This window comes from Hippopotamus amphibius, chromosome 17 (assembly GCF_030028045.1).
Source record: "Hippopotamus amphibius kiboko isolate mHipAmp2 chromosome 17, mHipAmp2.hap2, whole genome shotgun sequence".
Taxonomy (NCBI): domain Eukaryota; kingdom Metazoa; phylum Chordata; class Mammalia; order Artiodactyla; family Hippopotamidae; genus Hippopotamus; species Hippopotamus amphibius.
Window position 1 is genome coordinate 1,289,360 of NC_080202.1, and position 16,798 is coordinate 1,306,157.

Consider the following 16,798-nt stretch of genomic DNA (forward strand, 5'->3'; position numbering starts at 1 on the left):
CACTTGCTGGAGCAGCTCACGGGGCTCAGGGAGACGCTTAGTGCACCAGTTTATGAGAGGATGTGATACAGGCCACAGGCGAGCGGCCAGATGGAGAGAGGCGCGTGGGCCGAGGTCTGGGAGGGGCCCCGTGGCGTCGGGGTGCGGCATAGTCACCCGCCTGGAAGCTCCCGCAGCCCCGTGCTCCTGGGATTTCACGGGGGCTTCCTCACGGAGGCGTGAGGGACCATCAGCCCCGTTTCCAGCCCCTCCCCTCTCTGGGGGAGTTGGTGGGGGAGCCGAGGATGCCCAGCTTCTCGTCATGGCCGGGGCTTCCTGGTGACCGGCCCCACCTGGAGTCGCCTCATTAGGGCAAGAGAGTCTTCTCATGCTCTGATCACTAAGGCATTTACAAGGGCTTTAGAAGAGAACAATATATTGATATATATTTTCTGTTGTCTCACACTGGGAATGTGTGAGATTAGAAACCACTAGACTGAGCATTTTGTTAAAATAAGAATAATTATTATTTTCCCCTTATAAAAATATGTGTAAAAAATGTATTTCCCATCCACACAGTGGAGAAAATGCAAAAAAATAAGGAAAAGTAGCAAGAAAAGAGGAAAGAACCACCTAGAGTCAAAAGCATCTTCTGACAGGGGCTTTACTGGGCAGGTATTTCTAGAGCACCTGCCTGGTGGGATGTAGTTCCGGACAGTAGGGATAGAGAGCCGTCAGTCCAGGGCACCTTGAGGCGGTGTGGAGACAGCTGTGATGACTGGCCCGCGCTGTGGGAGGCCCGGAGCAAACACACTGGGAGCCCAGTGACCTCGCTGTCTGGACACGGCAGCGTGGACAGGGCTGTGGCACAGTACAGTCAGTCCATCCTTTCTCCCCGTGGTCTAGACCCACCTTTGCAAAAGTGCTCATGTCTTTTGCTGAATGTGTAATGCCAGGACGACATTATCGATGATGTGGACAGCTTCCTTGCTGCAGCAGAGACCCTGAAGGAAAGGGGTGCATACAAGATCTTCGTGATGGCGACGCACGGCTTGTTGTCCTCTGACGCCCCCCGGCTCATTGAGGAATCTGCCATCGACGAGGTAACAGAGCCGGGCCGTGTGCGGACACAGCCGCCTGGTGCCCCTGCCCCTCCTGGCCTGCGGTCACGGGAGCAGGTGGAGAGAGAGCGCCCTGTAGTTAAGAGCGGACTCACTGCGTGGGTTCTGTCTGCACATCACTGCGTGCAGCCTGTGTGCTCTGCCCATGGCAGTGGGTGGTGGTTTCAGTAACTCTCGTAAGTGGAGCGCGTGGTCCCTGCCAGCAGTGCCTGATGCTGGGCGCGCGCCCTCACTGAGCTCCGGTGCAGCCCTGTGGGGAGAGGGGGAAATTGTGCATCAGAAAGTCCACTGAGTTCCTAAGGTCTGGCAGCTACAAGCCCAGGCTCGTAGGGTTCAGACCCTAGTTTGCCCGATGCTGAAGCCCAGCTCTCTCCCTGGTGCAGACGCCGTGGTGTGACGCTGGGAGAGGAAGGTGCACGGGGCAGCCTTCCTAAACCGCCTGCACAGTGGCTGAAGTGAGGCCAGCCGGGCTTCCCGGCCCCGCTCTCTCCACCCTCGTTCCAGGGCCAGCTGGCTGTGGGGGCCCATTGTGTGAATCGCATTTTTATTACCTTTTAAGAAATAGAAGTGCTGTCTCCTGTATATTCTTGGGTGTTGAATCTTAAATTAGTCAAACTCCTTCTGCTTTTCTGAGGCCCACATTTTCCTCTTCAGCAGTAGCCGTCCCTGAGCCTGGCCCGGTGCCCGTCACCCTGGACGGGTTCGGGACGCTTTAGCACAGACAGAGCGCCAGACTCGCCCGGCTCAGCTCCATCCGGCCTCCTTGCTCCGCTGCACGGAACATACACAACGTGGGAAGGCCTCCGGCCCAAGGCGGTGCTCACTGGTCTGTCCACGTGGCAGCAGGCAGGCTTCCCACGGGGGCTGTGTGCGGGCAGGTTAGAAGGAGGGGCTGCTAGAGCCAGGCCCTCAGAGCAGAGCGGGCTTTGGAGAGGAAGCAGGGAACCGCGGACGTGGGCGTCAGCACGCCTAAGGCCGGCGGCGGGCGGGGGCTCCGTCACGGACACCCATCCTGGGTAGTCGGGTCGGTGACTGATGGAGGAACTGGCTTCCACATGAACGTGTGGACGAAGCACGGTTGCCCAGTAGATCGTGCAGTTGTAAACGAGGGGCGGGTAACAGTGGGACCGGAGAGAGGCCGATTTCCCGTCCTCCAAAGTGGAGCCAGCGGGAGCGCTTGGAGTGGATAGGTCAAGATTCAAGGTGCGTTTCTTTCTGTTTTTTTAATTAAAAGTAGTTGAAAGTAACGTCCAAAATAGGCCCCTACAAAGGCAGTCGATTGGCGGTGCCAGGGTTTGAGGAAGGGTGGAGCGAGTGACAGAAAGGGGGGCAGCGTTTCTCTTCGGGGAGGTACTGCTCACAGCTCTGAGTGTCCTGAAGGCCTTGAATTGTGTACTTCAGATGGGCAAGGTGTACAGTATGTGAATCACATCACAATAAAGCTGTTATTTTTTAAAGTGGTTAGGATACATTTGGAACATGTATGCCCCACCGAGGGTGGTTATCTAGTGAGAAAATTGCCCCCTCCAAGGTGACCAGGTGGTACACTGCCTCCGGGGCACTGTCCCGAACGCACTGTGCTCAGAGCAGGTGCAGCCCTGCCTGGGGTCGCCCTTCACACAGATGCTGTGTGGACGGTGCAGAAAATTCTATTTGATACCATTGGTGGGTGTTTTTCCTTTGGGAGCTGTTCTTTTACAGGTCATGAGACTACATGACCCTTCATGTTGCCACTTTTGCCTTGGCTACTGGGAAGGTCAGACAGAAGAGAAGGCACAGTGATCACGGTGGCTTAGGTTCTCATGGCCCTGCTGCTGGTTCTGAAGGATTCCTGATCCTCTGTCTGTTTCACAGTCTCACTGTGTGTGTACTTTTTTTTTATTATAAGCTGTCTTGAGGCTTATTTTGGAAGTAGGGAGTATGTATTATAAATAACTTAAAAAGTATTCCCATCTCCTGTTTTTTTAAGAAAGCTGATTATTTTTATTGTTTTCCATTTGTAGCTGTTGCAAATGCTTGTTTCTCCTTTTTTGATTTTTATCAAATCTTTTAAAAATGACAGCTTTATTAAAATATAGCATCCCCCCTTTATTCACAGAGAGTACATTCTGAGCACCCCCCCCCCCCGTGGATGCCTGAAAGCCTGCACGGATAGTACCAAACCCCACACAGCCTGTTTGTTCCTGCGCATATGTTCCCGTGATGAAGTTTAATTTATTAATTAGGTGCAGTAGGAGATTAACAATGAGAACTAACAGTAAAATAGAGCAATTATAACAGTACGCCTTACTGTACAAATATGATGCCTTTTTCATCTTACCTAAGCACTTATCACACACTATGGCCGTAACTTTTGCAGTTTGAAGTGTGACAGCAAAAGTAGTACGACCTTCTGTTTCCTTCTTCACAATTTCACGGATGGGAGATTCACTCTTACCATAGATCTTAGCAATCTCAGCACACAATTTTTTTTCTTTCCTTAAGTTGGGAACTTTTGCCTTTTTGCTCAAAGGAGGCACTTCAGAGCTTCTTTTGGTATATGTACATATTTGCCAGCTTTGTGCTTTGGGGCTGCTATTAAGTAAAATAAGGATCACTTGGACACAAGCACTGTGGTCTGATACCTGAGGTGGCTACTGTGTGACTAACAGGTGGGATCTGCTGGACGAAAGGACGGTTCACATTCTGGACACGTGAGACAGCCCAGGATTTCATCACGCCACTCAGAACAGCACACAGTTTTAAATGTATAAATTACTCAGTTCTGGAATTTTCCATTTAATATTTTCAAAGTGAGGTTGATCATGGGTATTTGAAACTGTGGAACGTGAAACCTCAGGTTGGGGGTGTGGGGGTATCTGTAATTCACATGCCATGTGAGTCGCTCATTTAAAGTGTATAATGCAGTACTTTTTAGTATTTTCACAGAATTGTGCAGCCATTACCACAATCAGTTTTCACCCCCCCCACCCCCACCCCAAAGAAACTCCATCCCTGTTATCAGTCACTCCCGTTTCTTCTCAGTCCACTCAGCTTCAGGCAACCACTGATCTGCTTTCTGTCTCTGTAACAGGGTTCCCTAATCTGGCCGTTTCACGTAAGTGGGATCATGTAATAAGTGGCCTTTGGTGTCTGGCTTCCTTCACTCAGCGTAGTGTTTTGGAAGTCCACCCATGTTGCAGCAGGTGTCGGTACCTCTTCCCTTCTCATCGCTGAGTAATGTTCCACTGCGTGTGTGCCACACATTCTGCTCTCTGTTCATAGTTTGGGTTGTTTCCACTCCAGCTGTTGTGAACAAGGCTGTGATGAACACCCATGGACTCGTTTTCAGATGGAGACATTTTCGTTTCTCCTGGGTGTCTACCTAGGAGGATTGCTGGGTCACACGGTAACTCTGTGTTTAACCTTCTGAGGAACCTCCAGACTGTTTTCCAGTGCAGCCAAACCAGTCTGCATTCCCACCAGCAGGGGTGAGGGTTCCAGTGTCTCCACGTCCTTGCCAGCACTTGCTGTCATGTGTCTTTTTGCTTATAGCTGTTATAGTGGGTGTCAGGTTTCAAACCTTAACCGAAGGTACAGGTAGTGTTCACACGGACAAAACATTGCTGAAGGCACAGGAGACCCACAGTCTTCCTGTAAGTAGGACCTCAGAGATGTGAGAACATATCAGATTTTCAGATCAAGCCAGGAAGCTACTTGGTTTTATGATCTCTTGTTTTTCTCTCGATTTGCAGGTGGTGGTTACCAATACAATTCCACATGAAATCCAGAAGCTCCAGTGCCCCAAAATTAAAACTGTGGATATCAGCATGATCCTTTCGGAAGCCATCCGTCGGATTCACAATGGGGAGTCCATGTCCTATCTTTTCAGAAACATAGGTTTAGATGACTGAACAGCTCTCCTTTCTTAAAACTCCAGAGGGCCAAACTGGAATCATGAGAATGAGCTCTGTGAGGCGCGTGTCTGGCTGGGTGTATTTCACAGGGACCGTCTGAGTCTTGTTCCTTCCTTTTGTTAATTTCTGTGAAGAGAGACCAACTTTTTATGTCCATTTGGGTTGTTTGTGAGTTTGGGGGCAATTTTTATAAAAGAAAAACTATATTCTCCTCTTAAATAAAATAATTTATGACCTGGTTGTATTCCATTTAACTGTTGAAAAAATAACTTGGAAAAAAGATACTAAGCTCACAGTCTTTTTCCAAAGTTACTGGAGTCCAAGTGCTTTAAAAAGTTAATAAAATAAAATGATATACTGTATGATACTACAAGTGAAAAGCCAAAAAGATTATGCTGTTAAATCCAGTAAATTACATTTTTAGAAATGCTTTTATAGACATGCATATGGACTATGTGACCGTTATTTATTTTCTGCAACAAAAGAAGGAATAAAAACTGTTTGTGTGTGTGTATGTGTGTTTTTTTAAACTTTGTGTTTTTGCAAATGTTTTATAACTAAAATAAAATGAAAGGTGAATATACATGCTGTGGATGTTGAGAAGTTCATCAGCGTGTGGAGACTTCTGCAGCGCTGGGGCGACAGTCGCCTCTTCAGGGTGTAATGTTCCCTGTTCTGTTTGTCCAGGACCCTGCGCGCCCTGGACTCGCAGTCGCTTGGCTGCAGCAGGAGAGGAATCGGAGCACCAGCTGTGAGCCACTGGGGCAGGTCAGGAGTCGGCATGAGCTGCCGTCTGCATCTTGGCGTGGCTTTGTTCTGCTCCTTGTCTAAACAAAATGCAGCACTGCATGCTCTGGAAAATGAGTTGTTGGAGGGAGGGTGTTACAGAGGGCAAGTGATGTAACCCTTGTCAGTGTCAAGCATCTAGTATTGTCTGTCAAGAGTTCAGAACTCAGAACTCTGCCGTAGAGTTTATCAGGCTGTGAAACACTGCAGTCCCCTGAATTAGGCCACTAAGGCCATGTAATGGCAGTCCCCTCCAGTTCATGCAGGAAAAAATTAAGACTTTCTTGCAAAGAAAGAGATTGTTTTTACTTCCAAAACACCTTAAACCTTTGATTTCTGAGTGCATCCTCAGAAAATACCTGAAAAAGCCTTAAGCTTGCACCTCTGGCTGACCTTGAGGTTCTGTGCAAGCAAGAAGTGAGGGCCAAGGCGGGATTGTAAATTTCCTGGCTGAGTGTTGAAGGCATGCCTCAGGACACAGCCCATCTGCAGACTGGGAGAGTTGTTCTCTCTTTTCTTTTTTTTTTTTTTTTGGTTTCAGGGTTTTATGGAAGCGTGTGATGACTCCTAAGCTGACTGTCTGGAGATCTCAGTTGCCACAAACAACAAAAAGTACAGACTTTACAAAATCGGGTGAGAAAAGCCACTACACAGACAAACACTGTGGAGAGAGAAGGATCTGATTTCCAGACTTTCATATTATAATATTAAAAATATCAGTTGTCAACAACAGAAAATTCCAAGGCATGTGAAAAAACAAGAAGGTTGGGCCCATACACAGGGTCTTCCTTGAGGAAGTCCAGATGTTAGACTTACTAGACAAAGACTTTGAATGAGCTATTTAAAATATGCTCAAAGAGCTAAAGGAAACCATGGGAATTCTGTCTCACCAAATGGAGAATATCAACAAGGAGAGAGAAATAATAAAAATGAACCAAACAGAGAGGATGTGAGGAAGATGGTGGAGCAGGAAGCACCAGGAATCTGTCTCCACCTAGACAGAAATCCATCTGATGATCTTGGAATTCTGAGTCTATGGAAGGTTTGCAGTTTTCAGGGTGAGTGCTGGACAGTAGATTGTAGCTAATTTTTGTGAAAAACAGCTCTTGGTACAGTTGTGGATACCTGACCCCCATTCCCAGCCCTGCGGCAGGCAGCTCTGCACACGTGCCTGGGGCAATCTGCACAAGCTTGTGGGAGCCAGGATAGGCCAAACGGCCCCTCCTTCAAATAGCATCTGTGCTCTGAGAGCTGGTGGTGGCTTCTGATCGCAGAGGTGCAGAGGCTGGGAACCATCATTACTTCACCTCCCTTGTTGCAAGCCCCTACCCCTTCAGTTGAAGAAGGAATAGTTCCTAACTCATTCTGTGAGGCCAGCATTACCCTAGCACAAAAACCAGACAAAGACATTACAAGAAAAGAAAAAGTCCAATATCTCAAGAAAATAGGAGCAAAAATCCTCAACAAAATATTAGAACAATTCAAACAACGTATAAAAAGAATTATGCATGACCAAGTGGCTTTATCCCAGATATGCAAGGCTGTCTCAACATTTGAAAACCAAGTCACGTAATACATCACATCAAAAGACTAAAAAAAGAAAAACTGCATGGTTATATTGATTGATGCAGAAAGGGCATCTGACAAAATCCAACATCCGTTAATGATGAAAACGGAGTGAAACAGGAACAGAGAGGGAATTTCCTCATCTTGTTAAAGAATATCTACAAACATCCTACAGTGAATATCATACTTAGTGGTAAGCAATAGAAACTTTCCCACTAAGATCAGGAACAAGGCAAGGATGTCCCCTCCATCCCTCTTTCAACATTGTACTGGAAAGCCAAGCTAATGTGTTAAGACAAGGAAAGGATTTAAAAGGTACACAAATTGGGGAGGAAGAAATAAAGCCACTTTGTTCTCAGATAATATGATCATCTACGTAGAAATTCTGAAGGAATAACAACCCCCACCCCCACCCCAACTTGGAACTAAGAAGTGGTTATAGTTAGATTGCAGGATACAAAGTCTATTATTACTTTCTTATATACAAACAATGAAAAAGTGATGTTTGAAAATAGAAATACAGTACCATATACATAAGCACCACAAAAATGACATACTTAGGAATAAGTCTAACAAAGCATGTGTAAGATCTATATAAGGAAAACTACAAAACTCTGATGAAAAATCAACTAAGTAAATGGAGAGATAGTCCATGTTCATGGAGAGGAAGACTCATTATTGTCAAGATGTCAGTTCTTCCCAGCTTGATCTAAAGATTCGACACAATCCCAATCAAAATCCCACCAAGTTATTTTGTGGATTCTGACAAACCGATTCTAAAGCTTGCATGGAGAGAGAAAAGACTCAGAATTGCCAATACATTATTGAAGGAGAAGAACGAAGTTGGAGTATTCACACTACCTCACTTCAAGATAACTCTAAAATTACCATAATCAAGAGTGTGGTATTGTTGAAAGAAAAGACAAATGGGCCAACTGAACAGAATAGAGAGCACTCAGAAATACATCCACATAAATATAGTCAACCAATCTTTGCCGAAGGAGCAAAGGCAATATGGTGGGCCAAAATTGTCTTTTCAACAAGTAGTTTTTGAGTAATGGATATTCACATGGGAAAAAGAAGTGAATGTAGACTTAAATGTAAAAGTCAAAACCATAAAACCCCTAGAAGAAAAGCTAGCTGACCTTGGGATGGCAATGACTTTTTAGATATGACAGCAAAGGGATGACCCATGAAAGAAATCATTGCTAAACTGGACCACTAAAACTAAAAACCTTTGCTCTGTGAAATGCACTGCTAAGAGAGTGGAAGACAAGCCACAGACTGGGAGAAAAGGCTTTGGAAGAAACTTATCTGATAAAGGACTGGTAAAGAGAACAATTAAATCTCAGTGATAAGAAAACAAGTCTGATTAAAAATTGGGCTGAAGACCTTACAGACAACTCACCAAAGGAAATATACGGATGGCAAATAAGCCTATGAAGGATGCTCTCTATTATATGTCACGTATCAGAATGACCAAAATCTGGAACCCTGACAACACCAAATGCTGACAAGGATATGGAGCAACAGGAACTCATTCATTGCTGGTGGGGATGCAAAATAACCACTTTGGCAGAAAAGTAAACACTTTTACCATGTGATCCAGCAGCCGTGCTCCTTGGTATTTACCAAAAGGAGTCACATAAAGGAGTCCACATAAAAACCTGCAGCTGGAATTTTATAGGAGTTTTATTCATAATTGTCAAAACTTGGAAGCAATCAAAATGTCCTTCAGTAAGTGAATGGATAGACTGTGGTACCCCCAGACAATGGAATATTACTCAAGCAGCAAAAAGAAATGAGTTATCCAGGAAACAATGTGGAGGAAACTAAAACAGGTTTTATTAAAGAAGATGCTATGTGACTCCAACTCTGTGACAGTCTTTATGGAGAGTGAAAAGATCAGTGATTGCCAGGGGTTGGTGGTGGGATGGAGGGAGGCATAGTGGTGGGTATATGTCATTATACATTTGTCTAAATCCATGGAATGTGCAACACCAAGGGTGAACCCTAGGGTAAGCTGTGGACTGTGGGTGGTGATGATGTGTCCATGTAGGTTCACCAGTTGTGACAAGTGTACAGCTCTGGCGGGGGTGCTGATAATGGAAGTTGTGCATGTGTGGGGCAGGGGCCACTAGGAAATCTCTGTACCTACTGCTCGGTATTGCTGTGAACTTAAAAACTGCTCTAAAAATAAAGTCTTGAAAAAAAACAACAACCCTAGACTGGTTTGACAAAAAAAGGGTACCACAGCCTAGCCAAGTTGACTAGTAACATTAACCATCGCACAAGGATATGGATTGTAATCCCCAGGGCAACCACTAAGAATACCTTAAAGACACTTAGTCAAAGAAAGGAGAAGGGGACCAAAATGGGAGGCTAGAAAATATCTCTGCAACACCAAGAAGGGTGCAGTGGAGGAACTGAGGGCTAACAAAGATACAACATACAGAAAACAAGGAGCAAACTGGTAGAAGCGTTTCCTTACCAGTAATTGTATTAATGTAAATGAATTGGACTTTCCAGTCAAAAGGCAGACATTGGCAGAATGGATTTTTAAAAAATGATCCAATTGGGAGTTCCCGGGGCGGGGGGGTAGGAGGGTGGTCCAGTGGTTAGGACTTGACGCTTTCACTGCTGAGGGCCTGGGTTCAATCCCTGGTTGGGGGACTAAGATCCCACAAGCCATGGCAAAAAAAACAAAAACAAAAAAACTTACACAATGTTAAAAAAAATTTTTTTTTAATTTTTAAAAATAAAAATGATCCAACTCTGTGCTGTCTGCAAAAGAATTGTCTCCAGAGACACAAATAATGTTGAAAGTGAAAAAGTGGAAGAAGATATTTGATGCAAAGAGTAACCAAAAGAGAACTGGGGTGACTATTCAAATATCAGAAAAAGTAGAGTTTAAGACAAAAATTCCTGCAAGAGACAAAGAAGGGCATTATATGATTATAAAAGGGTCAATTCATTAAGACAATATAAAAATTATATATGCACCTAATGACAGAGCCCCAATAAATGTGAAGGAAAAACTGACAGAATTGAAGGAACAAATAGACAATTCAATAATAATATTTGGAGGGACTTCCCTGGTGGCGTGGTGGTTAAGAATCCGCTTGCTAACGCAGGGGACATGGGTTCGAGCCCTGGTCTGGGAAGATCCCACATGCCTCAGAGCAACTAAGCCTGTGCACCACAACTACTGAGCCTGCGCTTTAGAGCCTGTGAGCCACAACTACTGAGGCCCAAGTGCCTAGAGCCTGTGCTCCACAAGAGAAGCCACCACGGTAAGAAGCCCTCCCACCACAACAAAGAGTAGTCTGCACTTGCCACAACTAGAGAAAGCCTGCAGCAGCAATGAAGACCCAATGCAACCAATATAAATAAATAGATAGATATAAATAAATGATAGAGACTTCTGCTCCCACTGAAGATAATGGATAGAACTAGATAAATGATCAATAGCAAAACAGAGGATTTGAACAGCATTATAAACCAATTCAACTTAATGGACATGTACAGAATACACCCAACAAGAGCAAAATACACGTTCTTCTCAAGTGCACATAGAACACTCTCCAGGTAGACCATGTGGTAACCACAAAATAAGTCTCAGTAAATTTAAAATGATTGAAGTCATACAAACTAGTGTCTTCTCTGACCACAATGTAATGAAATAGAAATCCATACCAGAAGGAAATCAGGAAAATTCACAAATATATGGAAATTAGAAAACATTTTTTTAAAAACCAGTGGGGGGGGAGTTCCCTGGTGGTGCAGTGGTTAAGAATCCCCCTGCCAATTCAGGGGACATGGGTTCGATCCCTGGTCTGGGAAGATCCCACTTGCTGCGGAGCAACTACACCCGTGCGCCAAAACTACTGAGCCTGTGCTCTAGAGCCCGTGAGCCACAACTACTGAGTCCATGTGCTGCAACTACTGAAGCCTGCGTACCTAGAGCCCTTGCTCTGCAACAAGAGAAGCCACCGCAATGAGGAGCCCTCACACTGCAACAAAGAGTAGCCCCTGCTTGCTACAATTAGAGAAAGCCTGTGCATGGCAATGAAGACCCAATGCAGCAAAAACAAAAAACAAAACACAAAAAAACCTTACAGTTCCTGGGGCAGGAGGAAACAGGCTCATGGATTGTGTGTTGGCTGTAGAAGTGATTCCAATGAGCAGCTATGGGGGTGGGGGGGAGGTGGAGGGAGACACAACATTTTTTTAAAAATCATTTTAAAAAAAGATTTATAAAAATTATTTTGGCTGTTTGTGATTTGCCGACCTTGCTATAGATGCCATGTTACCAATGATTTCCTGTGATTGGGGGCTTACTGTTTACTCATTTATTTACCAGCTTCTGGCCTAGGCGTGACTGTGGGCACCGTCCCCAGCCCTGGCTGGTGCAGCACCCATGTTCTGTGTTAGAAAGGTCATATATACACTACATATATATGTAATTTGGGGGGGCCTGTTCCTTGCACATTTTACAGTTATGCCATTTTCCCCATGTATGTATTTGAGAAAATGCTAATATATATATAGAAAAAAAGGTTCTTAAAGCTTAAATGCATGGCTTTTTCCATTCCATTGGATTCACATTGGTTTGTAGCATTTAACATAACTAGTATGTTATATATATATGTGTACTAATTGAAATTTTAACAGATTTGTACTTTTTTAAAAAATGGAAGTTCCTAGTTCTGCTTGACCAAATAGTGCAATCATTATTTTTTTAAATACTGTTGGTTATTTCAGAGGGATATTCACTAATAAATGTATGATGTATATCAAGTATTCCACACACACCCAAAAAAATTGCATCCAAAATAATGAGATACTGGGAATATTGCCATTTTAACAATATTAAGTCTTCCAGTCCATGAACACGGGGTGTGTTTCCATCTTATTTAGGTCTTTAATTTCTTTCATCAATGTTTTGAAATGTTTTTAAATTTTCACTTTATATCTCATTGTCATTTTGATTTGCATTTCCCTAACAACTAGTGACGTTCCACATCTTTTCATGTTCCTGTTGGCCACTTGTGTATCATTTTTTTGAAAAATATCTATTCAAATCTTTTGCCCATTTTTAAATTGGATTTTTATTTTTATTTATTTATTTATTTTTGCTATTGAGTTGTATGAGTTCTTTATATTTTTTGGAATATTAAGCCCTTATCAGATATAAGTTTGCAAATATTTTCTCCCATCCTGTAGGTTGCCTTTTCAGTTTGTTGATTGTTTCCCTTGATATGCAGAAATCTTTTAGTTTGATACAGTTCCAGTTTTTTTTTTTTTATTGCTTGTTCTTTAAGTGTCATATCCAAAAAATCATTGCCAATTCCCATGTCAAGGAGTTTTTTTTCCTGTATTTACTTCTAGGAGTTTCATAGTTTCAGGTCTTACATTTAAGTCTTTAATTCATTTCAAGTTAATTTTTGTAAGTGGCATAAGATAGGGTCTAGTTTAATTCTTTTACATGTGAATTTCCAATTTTCCCAGCACCATCTATTGAAGAGACTGTCTTTTCTCGTTGAGTAGTCTTGGCTCCCTTGTCAAATATTAGTTGACTGTATATGCTTGGGTTTGTTTCTGGGCTCTCAATTCTGTTCCCTTGATCTATTTGTCTGTTTTTATGCCAGTACCACACTGTTTTGATTACTATAGTTTTATAATATAGCTTAAAATCAAGAATCGTGATGCCTCCAGCTTTGTTCTCTCTCAGGATTGTTTTGGCTATTTGGGGTATTTTGTGGTTCCATATAAATGTTAGGATTGTGTTTTCTACTTCTTTTAAAAAAAAGCCGTTGGAATCTTGATAGGAATTGCACTGACTCTGTAGATGGCCTTTGGCAGTACTGACAATTTTTTAAAATATATTTATTTATTGACTGCCTTGGGTCTTTGTTGCTGCACACAGGCTTTCTCTAGCTGTGGCGAGCAGGAGCTACTCTTCGTTGCAGTGCACGGGCTTTTCAGTGCAGCGGCTTCTCTTGTTGTGGAGCACGGGCTCTAGGTACTTGGACTTGAGTAATCGTGGCATGTGGGCTCAATAGTTGTGGCTTACAGGCTCTAGAGTGCAGGCTCAGTAGTTGTGGTGCACGGGCTTAGTTGCTCTGAGGCATGTGGGATCTTCCCAGACCAGGGCATGAACCCATGTCTCCTGCACTGGCAGATGGATTCTTAACCACTGCACCACCAGGTAAGTCCAGGACTGACTTTTTTTTTAAATTTTCATATTTTTGGCTGTATTGGGTCCTTGTTGTTGCTGTACTGGCTTTCTCTAGTTCCAGAGAGCGGGGGCTACTCTTTGTTGTGGTGCGCAGGCTTCTCATTTTGGTGGCTTCTCTTGTTGCAGAGCACAGGCTGTAGGTGTGCGGGCTTCAGTAGTTTTGGTGCACAGGCTTAGTTGCTTCAAGGCATATGGGATCTTCCCAGACCAGAGATTGAACCCATGTCCCCTGCATTGGCAGGTGGATTCTCAAACACTGCACCACCAGGGATGTCCCATTGACATTTTAACAATATTAATTTTTCCAGTCTATGAACACAGGATACCTTTCCATTCATTTGTGTCTTCTTCAGTTTCATCAATGTCATTGTTTTCAGAGTAGAGATCTTTCACCTCCTTGGTTAAGTTTAATCCTAAGTATTTTATTGGTTTTAATGAGATTATAAATGGGATCATTTTATTTCCTTTTCAGATAATTTGTTTTCAGTGTATAGTAATGCTACTGACTTTTGTGTGTTAATTTTGTATTCTGCAACTTTACTGAATTTAACTTAGGGTTTTTTTGGGTTTTTTTTTTTTTGAGTCTTTAGGATTTTATATATATGTAAAATCATGTCATCATCACATAAGAGACAGTTTTACTTCTTCCTTTCCAAATCTGATGCCTTTTATTTCTGTTTCTTGTCTGACTGCTCTGGTAAGGACTTCCAGTTCTGTGTTGAATAGGAGTGGTGAGAGTGAACACTCTTGTCTCTTTCCTGATCTTGGAGGAAAAGCTTTCAGCCTTTCACCACAGAGCAGGATGTTAGCTGTGGGCTTTTCATACGTGGCCTTTATTATGTTGAGGAACTTCCTTCTATACTTAATTTGTTAAGTGTTTTTATCATGAATGGATGTTGAATTTTGCCAAATGCTTTTTCTGCCTCTCCTGAGGAATCATATGATATTTTTTCTTTCACTCTATTAATGTGATGTATCGTATTGATTGATTTGCATATGTTGAACTATCCTTGCAGCCCAGGTATAAATCCCACTTGATCATGGTGAATGATCCTTTTAATGTGCTGCTGAATTTGGTTTACTTGTATTTTATTGAGAACTTTTGCAGCTGTATTCATCAGGGATGTTGGTTCTTTACTTGTAGCTTTGGCATCGGGGAGTGCTGGCCTTGTCACGTGAGCTTGAGAGTGTTCAAGCTCCTCTTTGATTTTTTTTGGGAAGATTTTGAGAAGGATTGGCATTCATTCTTTAATGTTTGGCAGAATTCACTAGTGAAACCATCTGGTCCTGGGCTCTTCTTCATTTGGAAATTTATGATTCCTGACTCAATCTTGTTACCAGTAATTGGTCTATTCAGACATTCTGTTTCTTCCTGATTCAATCTTGCAGCCTGTATGTTTCTAAGAATTTTCCCACTTATTATAGGTTTTTCAGTTGGTCGGCATATAGTTGTTCATAGTAGCCTCTTATCATCCTTTGTATTTCTGTTGTATCGGTTGTAATGTCTCCATCTTCATTTAAAATTTTGTTCATATGTGTCCTCTTTTTTGCTTGATTAGTCTAGCTAAAGGTTTGTCAATTTGTTTATCTTCTTAAAGAAACTGCTCTTAGTTTGGTTAATCTTTTGTATTGTTTTCCTGTTCTCTATTTCATTTATTTCTACTCTAATCTTTGTTATTCCCTTCCTCCTGCTAACTTTGGGCTCCATTTTTTTTTTCTAATTCCTTGAGTCATAGTGTTAGACTCTTTGGGGGGGATCTTTCTTGCTTCTTAATCAAGGCATTTATTGCTATATAATTCCCTCTTGGAACTGCTTTTGCTGCATCCTATAAGTTTTGGTATGTTGTGTTTCTATTTTTATCTGTCTCAAGAAACTTTTTTATTTCCCCTATAATTTCTTCTTTGACCTATTGGTTGTTCTGGAGAGTGTTGCTTAATTTCCATGTAATTGTGAATTTTCCAGTTTTCTTCTTGTTATTGGTTTCTAGTTTCATACCACTGTGGTCAGAGAAGACACTTGGTATGATTTCAGTCTTCTTGAATTTGATGTGACCTGTTTTATGGCCTAACATATGGTCCAGTCTAGAAAATATCCCATATGCACTTGAAAATGTGTATTCTGCTGTCATTAGATAGAATGTTCTGTATATGTCTGTTAGGTCTAGTGGTCTGTAGTGTTGTTCAAATCCACTGTATCCGTTAGCTTCTCTGGATGATCTATCTGTTGTTAGAGTAGGGCATTGAAGTCCCCTACTATTTTTGTATTGGTGTTTATTTGAAGAAGAGCTTAATAGGTACATGGTTCTACCTTGGTTCAGTACATCTCTGCAGGAGGCCAAGACCTCTAAAGCCTTTTAAATTCCAGAAGCTTATTTTTTTTATTATCAAGGTAAAATGCACATAACATAAAATTTACCACTTAAACCATTTTAAAGTATACAATCCAGTGGCCCCTAGAGCACTTCAGGATGGGGGCTGGACACCAGAAAGACCAAGGCATGATGAGAGGATTAGAACTTTCAGTCTTGAATTAATTATCAATGCCAATGATTTAATCCATCATGCCTAGGTGATAACACCTCCATAAAAACCCTACACAATGAAAGGAGCTTCCAGGTTGGTGAACACACCGGTGCTCGGACTCTTCTGGACTTCACTCTATATACCTCTTCATCTGAATCCTTTATAATATCCTTTATAAGTAATCATAGGTAAAGTGTTTCCCTGAGTTCTATGAGCCATTCTAGCAAATTACCAAACATGAAGAAGGGGTATGGGAGCCCCCAATTTACAGATGGTCAGGCAGAAGTACAGGAGGCCCAGGACTTGCACCTGGCATCTGAAATGGGGGCAGTTTTGCTGGACTGAGCCCTTAGCCTGTGGGGTCTGTGCTAACTTACAGATAATGTCAGAATTGAGTTGAGTCACAGGACACCCAGTTGGTGTCCAGAGGGATGGAGAATTGGTTGGAGTGGGGATAACCCACACACATTTGGGGTCAGCAGTGGTGTTTGAGAACAGGACATAGGGCTTCCTTCCTTTCCTCCACTGCCGCCGTCTCTCTGTCCCCCTCCACCAGCTCATCTCAGCCTCCTTTCCCCAGGCCTTCGATCAGAAGGTGGAGGGGGTGGCAGGGTTGTCTCTAAGCAGTTTATTTCCTTCTGAGACTCAGGCTGAGGAGAGGGGACCAAATACTGTCCTTTTGGTTA

General features: G+C 43.0%; 1 protein-coding gene across 6 annotated transcripts in view; it reads left to right on the plus strand.

The window, feature by feature from the left end:
* The window catches only part of PRPSAP2 (phosphoribosyl pyrophosphate synthetase associated protein 2), a 37,787-nt gene extending 27,994 nt beyond the window's left edge, over window positions 1-9,793 (plus strand). For 2 of the 6 annotated variants that reach the window (XM_057714037.1, XM_057714038.1), the window contains exons 11-14: window positions 936-1,082; window positions 4,835-4,945; window positions 5,683-5,764; window positions 6,324-9,787. In XM_057714037.1, coding sequence (XP_057570020.1) covers window positions 936-1,082; window positions 4,835-4,945; window positions 5,683-5,751 — 327 coding nt within the window. In that variant the 3' untranslated portion in view covers window positions 5,752-5,764; window positions 6,324-9,787. Of the gene's footprint in view, window positions 1-935; window positions 1,083-1,483; window positions 4,736-4,834; window positions 5,579-5,682; window positions 5,765-6,323 lie in introns of those variants that run through there. The other 4 variants (XM_057714041.1, XM_057714042.1, XR_009049879.1 and 1 more) reach the window with 4 other exon arrangements.
* Window positions 9,794-16,798: the final 7,005 nt, after the last annotated feature.